This window comes from Sesamum indicum, linkage group LG15, assembly GCF_000512975.1.
Source record: "Sesamum indicum cultivar Zhongzhi No. 13 linkage group LG15, S_indicum_v1.0, whole genome shotgun sequence".
Lineage (NCBI taxonomy): Eukaryota > Viridiplantae > Streptophyta > Magnoliopsida > Lamiales > Pedaliaceae > Sesamum > Sesamum indicum.
The window spans coordinates 1,355,188-1,372,285 of record NC_026159.1 but is presented as its reverse complement, the minus strand read 5'-3'; the positions used below and the strand labels follow the sequence as shown (position 1 = coordinate 1,372,285).

Sequence of the window (17,098 nt, the reverse complement as noted above, 5' to 3'; positions counted from 1 at the left end):
TCCAGCAATGAGGTTAAAAAAGAGAAGGTTCCAGACCAATGAAAGATCCAATTAATGTAGTTCTAACCAAATGTCGCTGTAAACCACTTTGATTATCTAATATCTATCTATGCCAAGAAAGGAGAAAACATAAAAAGAAAACACACCTCGACTTTCAAGAAGAGTCCGATTGACTGTCTTACCCATGAATTTTTAGTATTTTTTTATTATTTTCAAGAAGACTGGGAGTGGGAGGGTCCAAACTCAAAAGCTACCGCGACAGACGGTTGCAAGAAAATTGTAAAATATCAAGCAACAAAGATTGGGTTTTTCTTTTGCTTCAGAATTAAAGCAAGGAAGATCCGTTAAAGTCCTCTAGATCAGTCATTAATGCCGGCTTTTTCAGCTTCTGAGATGATTAATCAATAAAGGGTCAGTCATATTCTCTCTGTTTTTCGTCTTTCCTCTCTCCAAATATCTATCTTAAGCAGAGATACGTTTTCTCTGTGTGTGTGTGTGTTGGTTTCTTCAGTTCTTGTTCAAGATATAGCAAAGATTTGTGAGAATCTTGAGCTTCTACAGGTTCTTGCTCTCGGCAGCTGCTTGGGAGCGGAGCTGTGATAGTTCTGAGAATAGATATATGTTGAGACTTTCTTGGATTGGGGTCAAAAGGTTGATCTTGAGCCAGGGGCTGTTTTGCAGTTTTGATATCAAACCTTCTTAAGTTTTGGGCTGGCAATTGCAGATCTTCATTATTCTTGCCTTGTGAATACCTTGAGGAGCTGTACTAAATTGGTTTTGCTATTTGTTCAATTTGTAAAAGTTGTTCTTGGATTGCTTGAGGTTTTGGATTTTTGGGTCAAGATAACAAGTGTTGGAGATTTTGTTTGTGGTGATATCATAAGCAGTTCTTGTATTAGTGAGATTTCTTGAGCTTAGGGTTCTTGTATGGTATGGGAGACTGTACAGCTGCAGCATCTGTGATGGAAGCAGAAGAAGACTTGATTGCTGCGGTGCAGCATATTGTGAAAGCATTGGAGACAAAGCATAATTTGACAGATGATGCTAGGAAAATCTTGGCAAATCTTGGGTCACAGTTAACCAATATAACTAGAGTTAGTGAAAGCAGTAATGAAGAACTTAAAGAACATGAGGGACTTAATGAGATTGAGGAGCAGCTAAATAAGATTCAGGATAAAGTCATCAAGTGGGAGAATGATCGGTTGATGATATGGGATTGTGGCCCTGAGGAGTCTTATGAGTATTTGAAAGCTGTCGATGAAGCTCGAAAATTAACGGAGACCTTGGAGAATAGGAGTCTAAATAACAGTGGTGAAGATACGAGTTTGCTGCGTAGGGCTCATGATGTTCTTCAGACAGCAATGGCTAGGCTTGAGGAGGAGTTCAGGCACTTGTTAGTTCAGAATAGGCAGCCTTTTGAGCCTGAGCATATGTCTTTTCGTTCTAGTGAGGACGATATCATTGAGGCGGGCTCTGTTATTTCCTCTGGGGATGATTCTGTCGAAGATATAGTCCAAAGAGATAGCATGGCTCGATCCTCGGAGGAATATATCATCGAGCTGGTGCATCCAGACGTGATACCAGACCTGAAGAGTATTGCCCATTTGATGTTTGATTCAAATTATGGTCGAGAATGTTCTCAAGTGTTTGTTAACGTCCAGAAGGATGCCCTGGATGACTGCCTTTTTATTCTTGAAGTCGAGAAATTTAGCATTGAAGACGTTTTGAAAATGGAGTGGAATGCATTGAATTCCAAAATCAGGAGGTGGATGCGAGCTATGAAGGTTTTCGTGCGGGTTTATCTTGCGAGCGAAAAGTTGTTGACGGATCAGATTTTTGGAGAGCTTGAATCAGTGAGTTCTGTTTGTTTTGCCGAGTCATCAAGAACGGCAATTTTGCAGCTTCTGAACTTCTGCGAAGCCATAGCCATTGGGCCCCATCAACCGGAAAAGTTGATTCGGATTCTTGACATGTACGAGGTGCTCGCAGATCTTATTCCAGATATAGCGGCTTTATACTCCGACGAGGCTGGATCTTGTGTTACAAATGAATGCCAGGACATCCTAAAGAGATTGGGAGATTGCGCAAAGGCAACGTTTCTTGAATTTGAGAATGCTGTTGCCTCCAATGTCTCGGCCAACGCTTTTCCTGGCGGTGGAGTCCATCACCTCACTAGATATGTTATGAACTACATCAAGACTCTCATGGATTACAGCAAAACTCTGGATGAGGTCTTGAAGGACCAAGACAATGAAAGTTCACCTTCAGTTTCACCTAACATGAGTCCCATCACTGAAGATGAGAACGTTGGTGAAAGCCCCTCCAGGTCTCCAATGGCTCTCCGTTTCCGATCCCTTATCTCCATCCTGGAATGCAATCTTGATGAGAAATCTAAGTTATACAAGGACGAATCACTGCAGCACCTTTTCTTGATGAACAACATACATTACATGGCTGAAAAGGTTAAGAATTCAGAACTCAGAACCGTGCTAGGCGATGAATGGATACGGAAACATAATGGGAAATTTCAGCAGCATGCAATGAATTACGAGAGAGCTACTTGGAGCTCGATTCTTGCCTTACTAAAGGATGAGGGAATCCAGCATCCCGGTTCCAACTCTATATCAAGGACCATTCTCAAGGAGAGACTGCAGAGCTTTTATCTTGCTTTCGAGGAGGTTTACAAGAGCCAGACAGGATGGTCAGTCCCAGATTCTCAGCTCCGCGACGATCTTCGGATCTCAACTTCCCTCAGGGTAATCCAGGCTTATCGAACGTTTGTTGGACGACACATTAATCATATTAGTGAGAAACACATCAAGTACACGTCCGATGATTTAGAGGTTTTCCTATTAGATCTTTTTGAGGCATCCCCGAAATCGTTACACGGTAAGAAATGATGATAACCGTATATGGTACTGTAGGGACTTGATTAACGAAGGAACTCGATATTTTTAAGAATTCTTTTTACACTTTTAAAACGTTGTATCCTACTGTGTAAGAGTTCCATTCTTGGTTCATCAGTTGTTCATCACATATCTTGATAATAGAAATTTGAAGTTTTGGGTACTGATGCTCTAATTTTGTTCCCCTCCCTTCTCTCAAAATGGAAAGTGGTTGTTAGCCAAAGAGCAGTAGTGCCAGCATTAATCGCTAAATTCTTAGATCAAATCAACTTTTTTCTTAACTACATATCATTCACACTATAACCATATTATACTTGTCCTGTAATTCATCCTGATTCGACCAAATTCAATTTAAATTATAATTTTTCGCATTAACTGTTGTCGGGATGATAATAAGCTGATAGACGAGAAGTCTCGAGGGATGATAATAAGCTGATACTAAATTTAAACTTTGATTCGATACGTTAATAATTAAAAAAAAAAATAATATATAATTATTCTCGTAAAATATATTTAAGAGATAAGAGACTGCTACGGTGCATTTAACAAATGAAGTGAAAAAACAATACAAAAATGATCAACTAATGAAAAATATTGAATCAATTTATTGCATCTCCACAAATATATTTAATAGACCATTTTTGTGGGCCATATAACAGAAAACCATTATGCTAAATTTAGTATTATTTTATTTTATTTTTCTTGAAAAAAGAGAGAGCACTCAGAAATGAAAGTATATAATGGATTATATGGTGGGAGAAAAATAATAATCAAATTCTAAATTAAAACATATGTCACGAAATTAGTAACCAAAATCAGACGACTATTAACAGACTGATTTTATGGTTGACCAATGACCACCGCCTTATGCAAATTCTAGGGCCGATATCTATTGATCACATGGTCTAGATGTGCACTCACTCACAGAATATTGCGCCCCAGTTGAATTTCCAACTTCAAAACCCTTTTCTGAGTGTAGAAAGTGAGAGAAACTCTGGTGCAGTTTTCAATTGTTCAGAGGTGTGATTCTCTTCGTCTTTGCATCTCTACTGCTAAAACCCTAATACCATTTCCTCTAGTTTTTGGGCCGTTTTTATGATCGGTTAATAGTTTACATTGGGATTTTCGCTTTGAATCGGAGCTAGGCTTTAGGGTTTATCGGAGCTTTTTTTTTTTTTTTTTTTGTTTTTTTCGGGAAGGAGTTCAGATTATCAAATATGGAATAATGAGCCAGCTTCTTCTTGTTCTTTTAATGCCACTATCTGTTTACTGTGATTCTTTATATATATAAATTTTTTGTGTTATTTTGGTATGATAGAATGTGTGATTCCGAATGAAGTGAAAAAGGAGGGTTTCCTTTGTTGTGATTTGTGTACATTCTTTTGTGAAGATTGATCGTTATTAAAAAATTTTCAGCGGTTTTACTGCAATTTTTTCTATGGTTAGAAATAGGATTTGCTTTTGATTTTTGAAGAAAGTGAATGGAGAAGGGAACAGAATTGAAATGCGGATGGTTTACCTTTTTCTTACTCTCTGCTGAAAATCACTTGAATTAAGTCTTGATAGGTCTTGATATTAGAGGTAGCTCTCTGTATGCAGCACAATATGGCTTGTAAAAGCTCATTTCAACTCAGGTCATGAGTACGTGATATCATGGTTGAATACCCATAGTCATCCAGTGTTTTTTAATTCAACTAGAGCAAATAAGTTAGAATTGAAGGTTACATGTGAAACCACTAATATACTTGACAGTGATGCATGTTCGCTTCAGTTAGTCCTCATTTTGATTGGCTTATTAGATGTTTAAGTTAACCTCAATAACAATTTTGACTGATGCTCAACCCAAATTTCAACAATGTGTTCTGCTTGAGCCAAGATGTTTATATCTCTTAGAATAGCCAAACATACCAGTTGCACACACACACATTTGACTCAATATGGCTCGTGCTAACCACATTTGTTTTCTATTATTTTTTGGGTGCGTTCCTTGTGTTTAGGTACAGGAATGGCTTTTATGAACAGAGTTGGCAACATCCTGAAACAAACTGTCACCAAGCATGTTACGTCCGAACTCTCTGCCCCAAATGCTTCACTTTTTCAGGCAATAAGAAGCATGTCATCATCTTCAAAGCTCTTTGTTGGAGGTGTGGTAGTCCTGTTCTTCATGATGAATCAACTTCTTCTGCTGTCTTCTAGTATGTAATGCTATTCTCTTGCAGGCCTCTCATACAGCACGGATGAAATGAGTTTGAGGGAAGCTTTCTCCCAGTATGGAGAAGTAGTTGAAGGTATTGTCTTTCTACCAAAAAATTGATTAATTGATGTTCATTGGTCTTGCCTTTTTTCGTTTTGACATGGTGACTGTGATATTTGCTGTTGATACTTTAGAATAGTTCCTGAACAAGAATTGTTGTTCTGGTGATGTATGCTGATACAAATATGCCATATTGGTTATCCTTAAAGATAACCAATGGAGTAGACTTTCAGATTGTTGCTTTCAATTGGGTGCAAATGGTCTTTACTGTATTGACTGCCCGCATATCTGAGAGGGCCATTCTTAGGCTGCTGTAGATGGCCAATATTTCCAGATTTCAACATTAATCATAATTTCTTTTTAATAATTTGCAGCTAGGGTTATTTTGGATCGTGAGACTGGTAGGTCACGGGGATTTGGCTTTATTACTTTCACTTCAAGTGAAGCTGCTTCCAGTGCCATCCAGGCATTTGATGGCCAGGTAATTGAGGTTTAATTTCTTCATATCAGCACCATAAACTTATTTTTAACTGAGCGGAAAGTTCCTTATAATTATTAATCAAAACACTTGTAAATTTCTAGAAATTCCTTTCTTTCGTGTGGAGATTTTTAACTTCAAATAATTTCCAGTGAAAAATACGCTTTCTGGGGAAAATAGCTCTACAAGTTTCTGCATGTTACATTTCCTCATTTTACATGTCTATTTCCTGGCAATGTCGACTCACATTGAGTTGAAGCAACAAATTACCCTTCAATTTCTAGCAATTTACTGCAGTGGAAGGAGAAAAGAGTATGCTAAAGCTTATGTTGAGGGGAATTAGTCATTAGGACTTTCTAAGTAAAATTTAGACATCGGTGTGGATTGTAGCTTTTTTTTTTTCCTGGTCTATCTTGTTCAAGAGGTTTAATTTCATCATTGAACAAAATAATATTGCAAATTTTTGTTTGTGACTGGTTTCGATTAGCTTTTCCAACTGACAATTCAGTAGCATTGCTATGTTTCTGCATATAAAGCTTCAACTTGGTTTGGGATTGAAGCGTCTAATGATGAATTTTTCAGGATCTACATGGGCGAAGAATTAGGGTGAATTATGCGACCGAGAAACCTCGGGGTGGGGGTTTTGGAGGTGGATTTGGTGGTGGTGGTGGTGGTGGTGGATTCAATTATGGTGGTCAGGGTGGTAACTATGGTGGGGGTGGATATCAGGGTGGAGGATATCAACGTGGCGGGTTTCCTGGCCGGGAACTTCCGTTCAGTGGAGGCAGTGGTTTGGGCGGCAGCAACCAGTATGCCAGTGGAGGCGGAGGTTTTGGCAGCGGCAACCAGTATGCTGGTGGAGGCAGTGGATTTGGTGGTGCTGACAGTTATACTAGTGGAGGAGGCGGCGGGTATGGTGGTGGTGATTCTGTGCAAGGTGTTGGAAACTATGGTGGCAGTGACGGTAATTTCTCTGGAAGTCAAGCTGGCTTGTCTTCTATTTTGAATGACGAGACAACTAGGATGAGCGAACAAAGCCAAGATTCCTTGGTTGGTAATCAAGCAGCTGGAAATGAAGATTTTGGGCAGGGCATGTTGGACGAAAACAACAGGGATGATAATGATGAGCCAAATGATTATGCGAATACCAGGGGTTGAATCATTCCGGAACTAGTAGAAAATGCCATTATATTGCGTCTTTTGCATTGTGAACATGAGGCAATAATTTTTCCTTTGGGTCCAGTATTATGTGCTTTTGCTATTGTGCTTTTCACCGCTGGTGCTGTACCACTCGACTTTCTGCTCGCAAAGTGATTCTTAATTCTTAGCATAAATACAGGTCAACCGCATACATTGTGGATTTTACTTGCCGAGGTTCGATCTTCCAGATTTTTGAGAAAAAAAATGGTGTAGGATTTGATACATTATTTCACTTTTTGCTTCCCCAGTTCTCCATTTTAGTTCCCAAGGTCAAGGGAGTTCGTTGGATTGCTGGGCTCTGCATGCACCGTTTATTTCCTTTATTTTTTGGCCCTCCGTGCTTGAGCATCACTCAAATCGACTGGCTCACAATTAACTTTATTAAACTGGAACTGAGAACTAGACAAAGATCTAACGCCAAAAAGGACGTGCATGATGCAGGCAAAACCCAAAACATTTTCGGAAAATCTCTACAACTAATGTACAGGACATAATACATGCCTTTTCCGGAGGGAGCACCAATACCTCAATTAAGTAGTGGTAATGAGAACTGCTACATGTCCAATCAGGTTGTGAAATTTATCCTTCATCCAGGTAGCATTTCTGCGAAGGATAGAATCTCCACTCCCAAACACCCAAATCCCCGGTGGGTGGGTGGTCGAGGTTATCAAACTCATACAGCCCAGAAAGGTTTTGGTACAGTGGGAGAACTTGAATGGTTTTTTAAGGGCACTGTGGACGTTTCCTCAAGGTTGTCATCATCATCATCATCTCCATATTCCAGCAGCTGGATTAAAGTATCTAACAAGACAATTTTTTATAAGGAAAAAAAGATACTTTCAGTAAGAACATAGAGAACAGATAAGTTGAGGTCAACTGCTTCAGGATTGGGACCATTTCCTGCTAAAGGAGATGAATCACAATAATTCACATAATAGCTAGAAGAGCAAAATTTACCAGGTACAGCCTCTGATTTTGATCTGTGTATCCCGTTGTTGTCTCCATGCACTTTTGGGGTTGGGCTAAACTTTGGTGGGGGTGAGGGAGGCGATATGCGCCTAGGAGGAGGTGGAGGCATTCCATCAGGCGCTGGCTTGACAAACTTATTTGGATCTTGGTCAACCAAATTGTCTCTTGCACCTACATGTGATGTTAGTTCACGTGGCATTGGAAATTCTGATCCCTGTATATTCTTCTGGGAAAGCATATACCAGATCCCTCAAGTTAGCAGGAATATGGTGTCATAAAGCCATGCAGTTAGCAAAATCTTCATTAAGCATGCAAATCTCTGCTCAAAATTTCCGCCTTTGGCAATATAAACATGAAAACAGCAGAAAAGCACCAGCCTCAAACTATTATATGAGTTAAGAGGGAACTCAAGAGATATGGTGAATCCATCAGTACAAGTAGACACAGGACTAAGCTTCTATAGGTTTCATTTATCAGTAATTCTATTTCCTAAGCATCAACATAATTTGTCAGAAAACTTGAGCTGAAAGTGGTGCTCGTGTGCACTCCATGCAAAAACCATAAACAGATACGAAATAAAGAGCATAGTATCTGGCCGAGCGCCAGAAACAAAGCAATGAAATAGCAAGCAGCTATATCATGCCACCTTGATTTCAACCCTGTGAAAGATACAAATGTCCAACATAGAGGTCCAGTATCAGCCTGTTAGCTTCATACAAGGTCAGTGAAAATACCTGGAACAAGAAGTAATAAAAATCAGAGAAAGATACTTACAGCAATAAATTTAGCTTCAATATAAAGATGTAATATAAATGCAACAATTTATGTAGAAGAATTTGGACTTCAATAGTCAACACTCATATTAAGCAACTAATTCATTCAGAGTGCGTGAATAGTCTGATGCCAAGAAAATGTGGGAAATAAAACAGAGGACATATTATAAAGATGGGAAATTTTTGACCCATTCTCCCCCCTTGCTACCCTGATTAGGAGAAATTGCCATACCTGGTTTTGATTTGCTGGACCTTTTGCAGCAGCAGGTAATTCCTGGAACTTCCGTTTCTGGGAGCGCTTATCTTTCACAGGGAGGTTCACCTCTGTTGGTGGCTCAATGCTAGCTGGAGTGGTAACGGGAGAAACTGTAGCAGTGACTGGAGAAGTCGACTGCCTAAGGGCTAAGGCAACTTGTTGCAATGGTGTGGCTTGTGGATATATTCCACCATAACCAATATAGCTTGTTCCACTTGTCACACCATGAGGATAGAAAGCGGTATTTGCTTGTGGTGGGCCAGGATTTGACGATCCAATAGATTGAGATAGCGCACCCTGAGAGGCGACACTGCTCACAGCAGCCAAAGCAGTTGAGCTGAAAGGAGCTATATCTCTCACTTTTGATGCACTTCCCGGACTCTGGATTCCAGCCTGCAACTGAGGTGGAGGTGGCACAGCCCCATACTCCTTGCATGAAGATACCCTACAGCATATGACCATGACAAGGCAATAAGTTATCCTCCAAAAACTGGAGGTAGATTAATGGATTGAAACAGATACTTGTCTGAATTCAACCAATAGTAATTCATAAATTGACCAAGCACTTCATTATATGATTCACGCATCGTGTTTGGTGTAAGAAATTCAAGGAACTTGTATCAATTTTTTCCCCTCCCATTTGAATACAGATACATGAACCCTTGAAGAAGTATAACAAGATTGAGAATTCTTGGAAACAAGTCAAATTGGAGTTCACATAATTAGATAGGTCTCAACATATAACAAGGGTGACACCATCAGTCTCTCATGAATACAATAAATTCTCTAAAAGATATGACACAAATATACTGTTGGAATACTGCCCTTATGATGGGCACAGTCCTAAGTTCACCTTACAAATGAGCATTAAAAAAAATCAATTACCTAGATGCACCACACTCAGTGCTAATTGTGTCCAAAAGATTTTCCGCCAAGAGCTTTGCACGTTCAAGAGTGTGTGGGTCATTGCTTGATAACAACAGATGTAATGGTTCTTGCGTTTCTGCAAGCATGGCAAAGCAGAAGACATATGACCAATATGCCAATGCAAATAATAGCAAATGCTAACAAAATGCACCATAATAGCAACCTTCAGTCTGCCCATTTTCAGAATACCCGGAACCCCTTCCTCTTAGTAAGACAGTTGCTCCTGTTTCATTCATAATGTGGTTTACATACTGGTCCTGCATTTACAAAACCCAACCAGCAGCAACACAAAAGAATCTCTCCAGATTGCATGGAGATATAGAGAAAGCTTCAAACATTAGAATCTCTTATCTTTGATGAGAAAAAACAAATTAAGTCATTGATCAACATATAGCTAAAACAAGAATGCAACAGGTTTGGCATAATTGTAAAGATAACTGCAAGTATGACAAAGCACTAAAATGGTCTAACAATAACCATGCATGACCATAACCATAAAACACCTCTAGAAATGCATAGTAAACCAGGCAACTGAACTATTGCATTCTCCCGTCCCACCACTCAGCTCCCCATAAAAACCCAGGCATAAGTCACAGATTAAATGAGAAAAATCCAAAAGAGTAGGCAAATTATAAAGGGAGACCGAGACAGTGCATAATGTTTTCAAGTAGAAAGTGGTAGGTCTCTTTCTTAACACAGTCCTCTATCCATATCCTCCAAAAAACATGGCAGACATCAAAGAGAAAAACTGAAGTAAACAAAATAATGAGGTAAAGAAAAGGAGAGAAATGAGTAAGAAAAAGCTCACATTTGGGCCACGGATGCGTGAGACAATGTTCAACGATGGGTCTGCCTCAAATCCCAAAAAGACACGTGTATACAATAAATGATCAACCTGAGACACAGCATGTGGAGTTGAAATAATCAAGTATGCACAATTATTTAGATTGCAATATCTCTCAGAGTCAGAATTACCTTAGCTCCACTACTCACTATTGCCTGTTTCAGCATTTCTTCCACTATAGCAGCAGCATGATCAACTGCTTTGATTCTTTCTGCCGTTGTTTCCAACTGAAACCACAACATAACATGTAAACATAACAAAAACAATTCGAAAGAAACAAACACAAAACTGAATACTGAAAAGACGGGAAATGTTCAAAACGTGAATGGCATCAGAATTCAGACAGGATCATAATTTCTCAACTGAACATATCTTTTCGGCATAGAAGCCTTCATCTAACAATTGCCCTATAGATGAACTTACGAAAAGTAATATCTTGCCAGAATCAAAACTCAAGGTCTTAACAGTTCTCTTGACTAGCTTTCATACCATGCACAAGACAAGAGTGCTTACATGTGAAGCAGCCGATATATGAAGATATAAGGGTCTCTCACCATCAGGTGGCGCATTAGGAGGCCGGTATTTTCCACTGAAAGTTCCAATCCATAAGTGAAAGAAAAGCAAAGTAAACACAATGGAAAGATCACCAGCAACTGGCTTACCGAGTTATTACCACAGCCCCTGTAGTCTTCTGGATCTGTAAAGTGTCAAATAAATTATCAACTCCCAGGTCCCAACCAAGACCAAATAGAAACACTTATGCACCATAATTCTGCTATATGTGTATCCTGAGAATTCCTTACATTACATAAGCCAAAATATTGAAATTTTACCTCTTCCTGGGTTTGCCGCTTGGTGAGCTTATAGCGGATAGCAGAATCAGCATCATTTATGACAATTTCTCTTGCTATTAATTCATCTTGGATCTTTGGCTATAAATTTAAAGAAAAAATGAACTGTGTGAGAACAAAAGTGGGTTGAAAGTCCTAAAAGTGTGTCAAGTGTCCAGAAGCATTACTAAATAAAGCTAGTAGCAACCGAAGAAACATATTTTGTTCAAATTTAATAAAAGAAAATCAAAAGATTAAATGGTTCTAGTAGATGCTACCAACATAGATATTACCCTATGGGGTTTGTGAGCCACTGGATTATACAGGATATCGTCCACTCTTGCACTTTTATTACATTATCCTGTGCAGATCCAACAGCACCCAAACCCAATGGGACAAAACCCAAGTCGATTGCATGAAATTTTGGAAACAGAAAAAAGCCAAATAACGAAGAGTTGGTCTTAAAAACCATTTCTTGAATCAACAGAGTGGATGGAAAATAGAAACAGCACTGTGTTAAAAGGGGATGTTTAGTCAGTCAGTAAGCATATTGTACTTGACCACGAATGAGAGGGCCACAAATCACAAAGATGAGTGCATAAACATGTATTTACAGAAGTGAAGAGCCGAACTTCAATATACCCTTACTTGGACTAGCTTTTGGACAATTGCAGCAGCATGCTGCTGTAAAGGCACCTGAACAACTTGCAGCGGAGTGCCACTAGAAGTGGGAAAAGGGATTGCAGGAGAAGCAGATACCGGGGAGACAGCAGGCAGAGTTATCCTGGCCAGAGATCCCATGTTTGCCAGTGGAAAAATTCCTGGAAAAGCTACACCAGCAGAAACAAATGACTCGTCGGGCTGATCCCACTTTCTCTTTTTCCTACAAAAACCGCTTACAACTGTTAAAACCGCTTATCTTATTTAATTTTTCAGTGGAATTAAATACTGGAGACTTGTGGGTTAATGCTTTATGAAAGCACAACATGGAAGGTGGACCAAACCACCAGTCAGAAATTTCACTTTCAGATTTCAAGTTCAAAACCACACTCTATAGACTGTAGAGGTCTCTTCCGTATTCTCTCCTATGTCAAATTGTCTTTTTCTATGGGAATGACGAGATTCCGCTGCAGTGGCAACGACCTCCGTCAAACTCATAACAAAAGGCAAATCAAGATAGAAGAAAAGAGCAACATTCAGTCCAGCTAGTTCTAACAAAATTTCGAACTTCATTTTCATAACCCATTAGCGAATTTTCCATCTTTTTGCTCATTCCCGGGGCGGAACTAAATTCAAGTGAAAGAAAACAACAAAAATATCCAACCACGTCTAGAGTGGCAAAAACAGAAAGCTAAAAAATCTGAGGCAAACTAAGTCAATCTCCATAAAATCAAAGCATCCCACCTTTGCTTGGTCGTCGCTGAATCTGGTTCCGACGACGAAACCCTAGGGCAACTATCCTCCGTCATTGATTTTGTGGGCTACTTCTTCAACCCTATTCTCCTCGATCAATTGTACTTTCCCGATTTCAGAATTAAAATTGCGCGATGTTTACTTGTCCGTCTGTCTGTTCGCGTGAAAATCGTACCACAATTCGCGGGTTCCAACGTTTATGAGGCTGGAGAAAAGAGTTTGGTCTCCTGTCACAATATTTAGAGGTAAGGCAGCAAGCAAGATACATCATACATGGCCGATGCATGTGACTTGCACGTGCTGATAACCACACTCATGTCATTTTTCATGGGCCTAATCTACCGAGCCCAGTATATTATGACATGGATGAAGTGGCCCAATTCTTATTGGGCCTATCCACTGCAACCTACAAAATAAGGCCCAACATCATAGTTCTATTGTTTCTCCAATACCTTATCCCCAATTTTGCGAAATTCCTAACCAGCTAACTTCTTTCTCTCACTCTCTGCTTCCGTTCTACCCCAGGTTCAGGTACTGCAATCTCTCTCTCTCTCTCTCTTTCTTCCTTTATTATGTGTTTATATACTTGTTTGATGTGCATCTCGCTGGTTCCACTTTGACTCTGTTCCAGAGACGCTGTTCTGAATTTGGGAAAGCTTCTTGATTGTTGTTTTGTAACTGGAAGGGGATATGAGTTCTTTTACATTTTGGTTGGATTTATTTTCCATCCCAATGTCTCCTCTATGGAATCTGAATTTGTGTGGAGTTCAGAGAAACCACATTGTTTAGCTTTAACAAGTGACTAGGAATGAATGAATATTCGTCATAAAGTTTGGCTTTTGTGCATTAGTATTACTGATTATGACTAAATTTGAAAAGTTTATGAGGATAGGTTAGATTCTCTAGGAACGAGGTAATATCAAACTAATGAAATGCAAAAGTTTTGTTAGTGCAGTGAGCTTTTGGTTGCTGGGGGGCATTTAAATTGAGCTCTGATGGGATGTCCGGTTGGTGCTACGATGCAATCTAGGTGAGAAAACATATATGTGAATGTACCACATTTCCGAGTCTCGGAAAATGTACTTCTGTTCATGGTGTTCTGAGGCTTTTGACCCCATTCTTTTTGGCTTCAAATCAGTTACTTGAGCTGCCCTTTTCTTGGGGAGGCAAATGGACTTCGTTTTTCTCCGGTTTCTGCACCGCGTGTCGCTGTTGTGAGAAAGATTGTGGAATGCAAGGAATCAAGAATTGGGAAGCAACCGATTACGGTGCCATCCAATGTGACTCTCACGATGGACGGCCAAGATTTGAAAGTGAAAGGCCCTCTGGGGGAGCTTGCTCTTACTTATCCACGAGAAATCAAACTTGAGAAGGAAGAGTCTGGAGCTCTCAGGGTGAAAAAATCAGTAGAAACAAGAAGAGCCAACCAGATGCATGGTTTATTCAGGTACTTGTTTGCATTTTCTACTGCCGTAGATGTCTCCACTATACACACTTAATATCTTGTCTGCAATTTTATGCATAGTGAATATTTTGCTTAAGGTATTGTATTGGGAATCCTGAAGCTAGATGTTTGTGGAATTAGTTAGTGCGGATGAGTTCTTGATTTATCTTTTGAATTAATTTGAAAGATGTAGTTTATAATTTACACAGCCAAAAGATTAAAGATTGAAAACTTCTTCTAATAGCCCGATTTCCTTCTTATGTTTTCTGCTGATCATTTCATATGCCTTAATGGGATATTACATAGTCCAGATTTTGCCTCGTACACGGGATCTCTGAATATAACAATTAAATTTTGACTTGAACCCTGATATTGTTTTTCTTTTTCTAAAGAGAGATTATTATGAAGGAAATTTTCGTAGTTATGATTGAAGTATTTTTGCTACATATTCTCCGCGGATTTTTTAAGTTAGGATTCGCCGAATTTGTTTCTCACTTTTAGATTAGTAAAGGCTCCAAAAATTATGCAGCCATGTGCACACACTGATATAAGTGATGATTCATGTTTGGTAATTATATTTACCAGCTAATTCTAAGAGTATTAACAAATATCAAATGACAGACTGTTTCTGTTTGCCTGAGGTTGAGACAGAAGAGTTCCTTAAGTTTCGGTGTCATGTTTGATATCTTCTCTGGTACTACCTAAATCAGTCTTCAAATATCTACTGAGGTATGAAATACATCAACATAGCCACTTAAAGCCGTACTCTTTGCCTTCCTCAGCTACAGAATTTATGGACAATATACCTTTTTAAGACCATTACCCTAGTTAAACTTCATAAGCTCACATTTCTTTCCTGTATCCATAAAATCAGTTTCTAATCTACAAAGAATGGATAACATTGGTATGCCTTTGTATTGCAACCAGTTCCTATGCGTTTCAATATGTGAAGCATATTGTTCAACTGATTTAGAGAACAGACTACATGCAACTACCGAAGAACTGCTGCAACATTTGTCCGCTCTAGCAATTCATTCTATTCTCTGTCAAAATGAAACTATGTTTGCTTATCGGATTGTTCATGACAAAGTTATAGTACATGTTGCAGATACAAGAAGGATCCATAAATGAAAGCTTGAGGGGACTGGACAAATTTCTATATCGGGCTTTACTACTTTGGCTTCATATAGTCACATTGTAGGGGGGGCAATTTAATAATGGGAAAGGCCAATTTATACCCAAAATTTAAAACTTATGCATAATTCCATAAAAAAGAATTAGAAAGTTTGAGGGCGAGCCTGGGTGCCTCCACCCCCGCCCCCCAAATTCCATCCTTGGTTGCAAAATCCTGACATGATCTTATCGCAGATTTCCACTTCTTGTGTGGGCACTGATTTTATCTCTCCCATCTTATGATATTGTTTTTATTTTCTGAATGATCTTCCCAGGACCCTAACTGATAACATGGTGGTGGGTGTTTCTAAAGGCTTTGAGAAGAGACTTCAGCTGGTAGGCACTGGTTATCGTGCTGCTGTTGAAGGAAAAGACATAGTTCTCAATCTTGGCTTTTCTCATCCAGTTAGAATGGCAATCCCCAGTGGCCTGCAGGTGAAGGTGGAAGAAAACACAAGAATTATCGTGAGCGGATACGATAAATCTGAAATAGGTCAGTTTGCTGCTTCAATCCGGAAATGGAGACCTCCAGAGCCATACAAAGGTAAAGGTGTGAAATATGCTGATGAAGTAGTTAGAAGAAAGGAGGGTAAAGCAGGCAAGAAGAAGTAAACAGATGTACTTGTTACCATTAATTTTGTCGGTCCCTCGTTTCTTGTCTATATGATTATTGAAGATAATTTCTGAACAGTGGTGTTGCTTCACTGACTTCAAGAACTAGTTCATTCAATTGTAGTATTATCATCTGATCTTCATTTTATTTTGTGCGAGTATTTCCACCTTGATTAAAAGTGCAGTGCAGTTGCTATGCTGTTATTGACTTGGTTCAGTCATACCCCATCACGAAAAAAGAAAAAAGGGAACTTACTCCAATCGCACTTTGAATAAATAGCAGAGTTGAACAAAAACAGAGAATTACATGGAGATGCGGGGGATCGAACCCCGTGCCTCTCGCATGCAAAGCGAGCGCTCTACCATTTGAGCTACATCCCCGTTTTGTTTATTCAACGAATGTAACCATATTAAAAAACTGGTCCTCTTGTAAATTCTATATAGTTTAAAAATTATTCTTAATACCCAAAATTTTTTCTATTTTACAAGTAAATTCCTCCATTAGCCAAAATTCATTGAATTTACGGATTTATTGTAAGTGAAATAAATCTCTTTATGATCAAATCACACTCATACATTTATTTTCGTTGAGTTTTTTTTTTTCAATATCGACAATTCATTAAATTTTGATTAACGAATGAACTAATTTGTTATACGAAGATAAATTTTAAAAGTGTTAAAAGATAATTTTTCAAATCATATAAATTTTATATATAATTATATTAAATATAAAAAAATAGAATATAATTATCCCTATTATTAATTTGGAATGAAACAATCACCATACAATATACATCACTATGAATTATGAAATCACAATTGAAAACTCATATGCAATTACCCAAAAGAGACAAAGAGTGGTATACAGTAAAACCTCTATAAATTAATAATCTTGGGACCATGAATTTTTATTAATTTAGAGAGATATTAATTTATCGATAAATTAATATTTTATTAATTAAAAGAGACACTTTTTAAATTTAACAAATTTAGTACATATGTATTGAAAATAAATGAAT

The 17,098-nt window shown here is 38.6% G+C and overlaps 4 protein-coding genes and 1 non-coding gene across 11 annotated transcripts; 3 read left to right on the top strand and 2 right to left on the bottom strand.

Moving 5' to 3' along the window:
• Positions 157-3,069, top strand: LOC105177325 (exocyst complex component EXO70B1). The gene is made up of 2 exons (XM_011100443.2): positions 157-411; positions 562-3,069. The coding sequence occupies exon 2, from the start codon at positions 933-935 to the stop codon at positions 2,898-2,900; it is 1,968 nt and encodes a 655-aa protein (XP_011098745.1). The 5' UTR covers positions 157-411; positions 562-932; the 3' UTR covers positions 2,901-3,069.
• LOC105177361 (glycine-rich RNA-binding protein 2, mitochondrial) lies at positions 3,778-7,005 on the top strand. The gene is made up of 5 exons (XM_011100482.2): positions 3,778-3,926; positions 4,904-5,050; positions 5,126-5,194; positions 5,535-5,641; positions 6,221-7,005. Exons 2-5 carry the CDS (start codon positions 4,912-4,914, stop codon positions 6,794-6,796), a joined length of 891 nt encoding a protein of 296 aa, XP_011098784.1. The 5' UTR covers positions 3,778-3,926; positions 4,904-4,911; the 3' UTR covers positions 6,797-7,005.
• On the bottom strand, positions 7,187-13,108 carry LOC105177324 (protein RIK). 5 transcript variants are annotated; one of them, XM_020699162.1, is made up of 12 exons: positions 12,842-13,103; positions 12,080-12,320; positions 11,441-11,539; positions 11,270-11,304; positions 11,121-11,196; positions 10,739-10,834; positions 10,572-10,658; positions 9,927-10,020; positions 9,722-9,839; positions 8,813-9,281; positions 7,796-8,033; positions 7,187-7,639 (listed from the first exon to the last, which is right to left on the bottom strand). In XM_020699162.1, exons 1-12 carry the CDS (start codon positions 12,904-12,906, stop codon positions 7,512-7,514), a joined length of 1,746 nt encoding a protein of 581 aa, XP_020554821.1. In that variant the 5' UTR covers positions 12,907-13,103; the 3' UTR covers positions 7,187-7,511. The 5 variants fall into 5 exon arrangements, with proteins under 5 accessions (XP_020554821.1, XP_011098743.1, XP_020554823.1 ...); XM_011100441.2 differs by having other exon boundaries at positions 12,086-12,320; positions 12,842-13,102; XM_020699164.1 differs by having other exon boundaries at positions 7,201-7,639; positions 7,796-7,978; positions 12,842-13,105.
• LOC105177322 (50S ribosomal protein L6, chloroplastic) lies at positions 13,280-16,227 on the top strand. 3 transcript variants are annotated; one of them, XM_011100439.2, is made up of 4 exons: positions 13,280-13,381; positions 13,806-13,880; positions 13,989-14,297; positions 15,743-16,227. In XM_011100439.2, the coding sequence occupies exons 2-4, from the start codon at positions 13,846-13,848 to the stop codon at positions 16,077-16,079; spliced, it is 681 nt and encodes a 226-aa protein (XP_011098741.1). In that variant the 5' UTR covers positions 13,280-13,381; positions 13,806-13,845; the 3' UTR covers positions 16,080-16,227. The 3 variants fall into 3 exon arrangements, with proteins under 3 accessions (XP_011098741.1, XP_011098742.1, XP_020554825.1); XM_011100440.2 differs by having other exon boundaries at positions 13,320-13,381; positions 13,801-13,880; XM_020699166.1 differs by lacking the exon at positions 13,280-13,381 and having other exon boundaries at positions 13,792-13,880.
• On the bottom strand, positions 16,388-16,460 carry TRNAA-UGC. Its single transcript has one exon. It is a non-coding gene; the product is annotated as a tRNA-Ala (tRNA).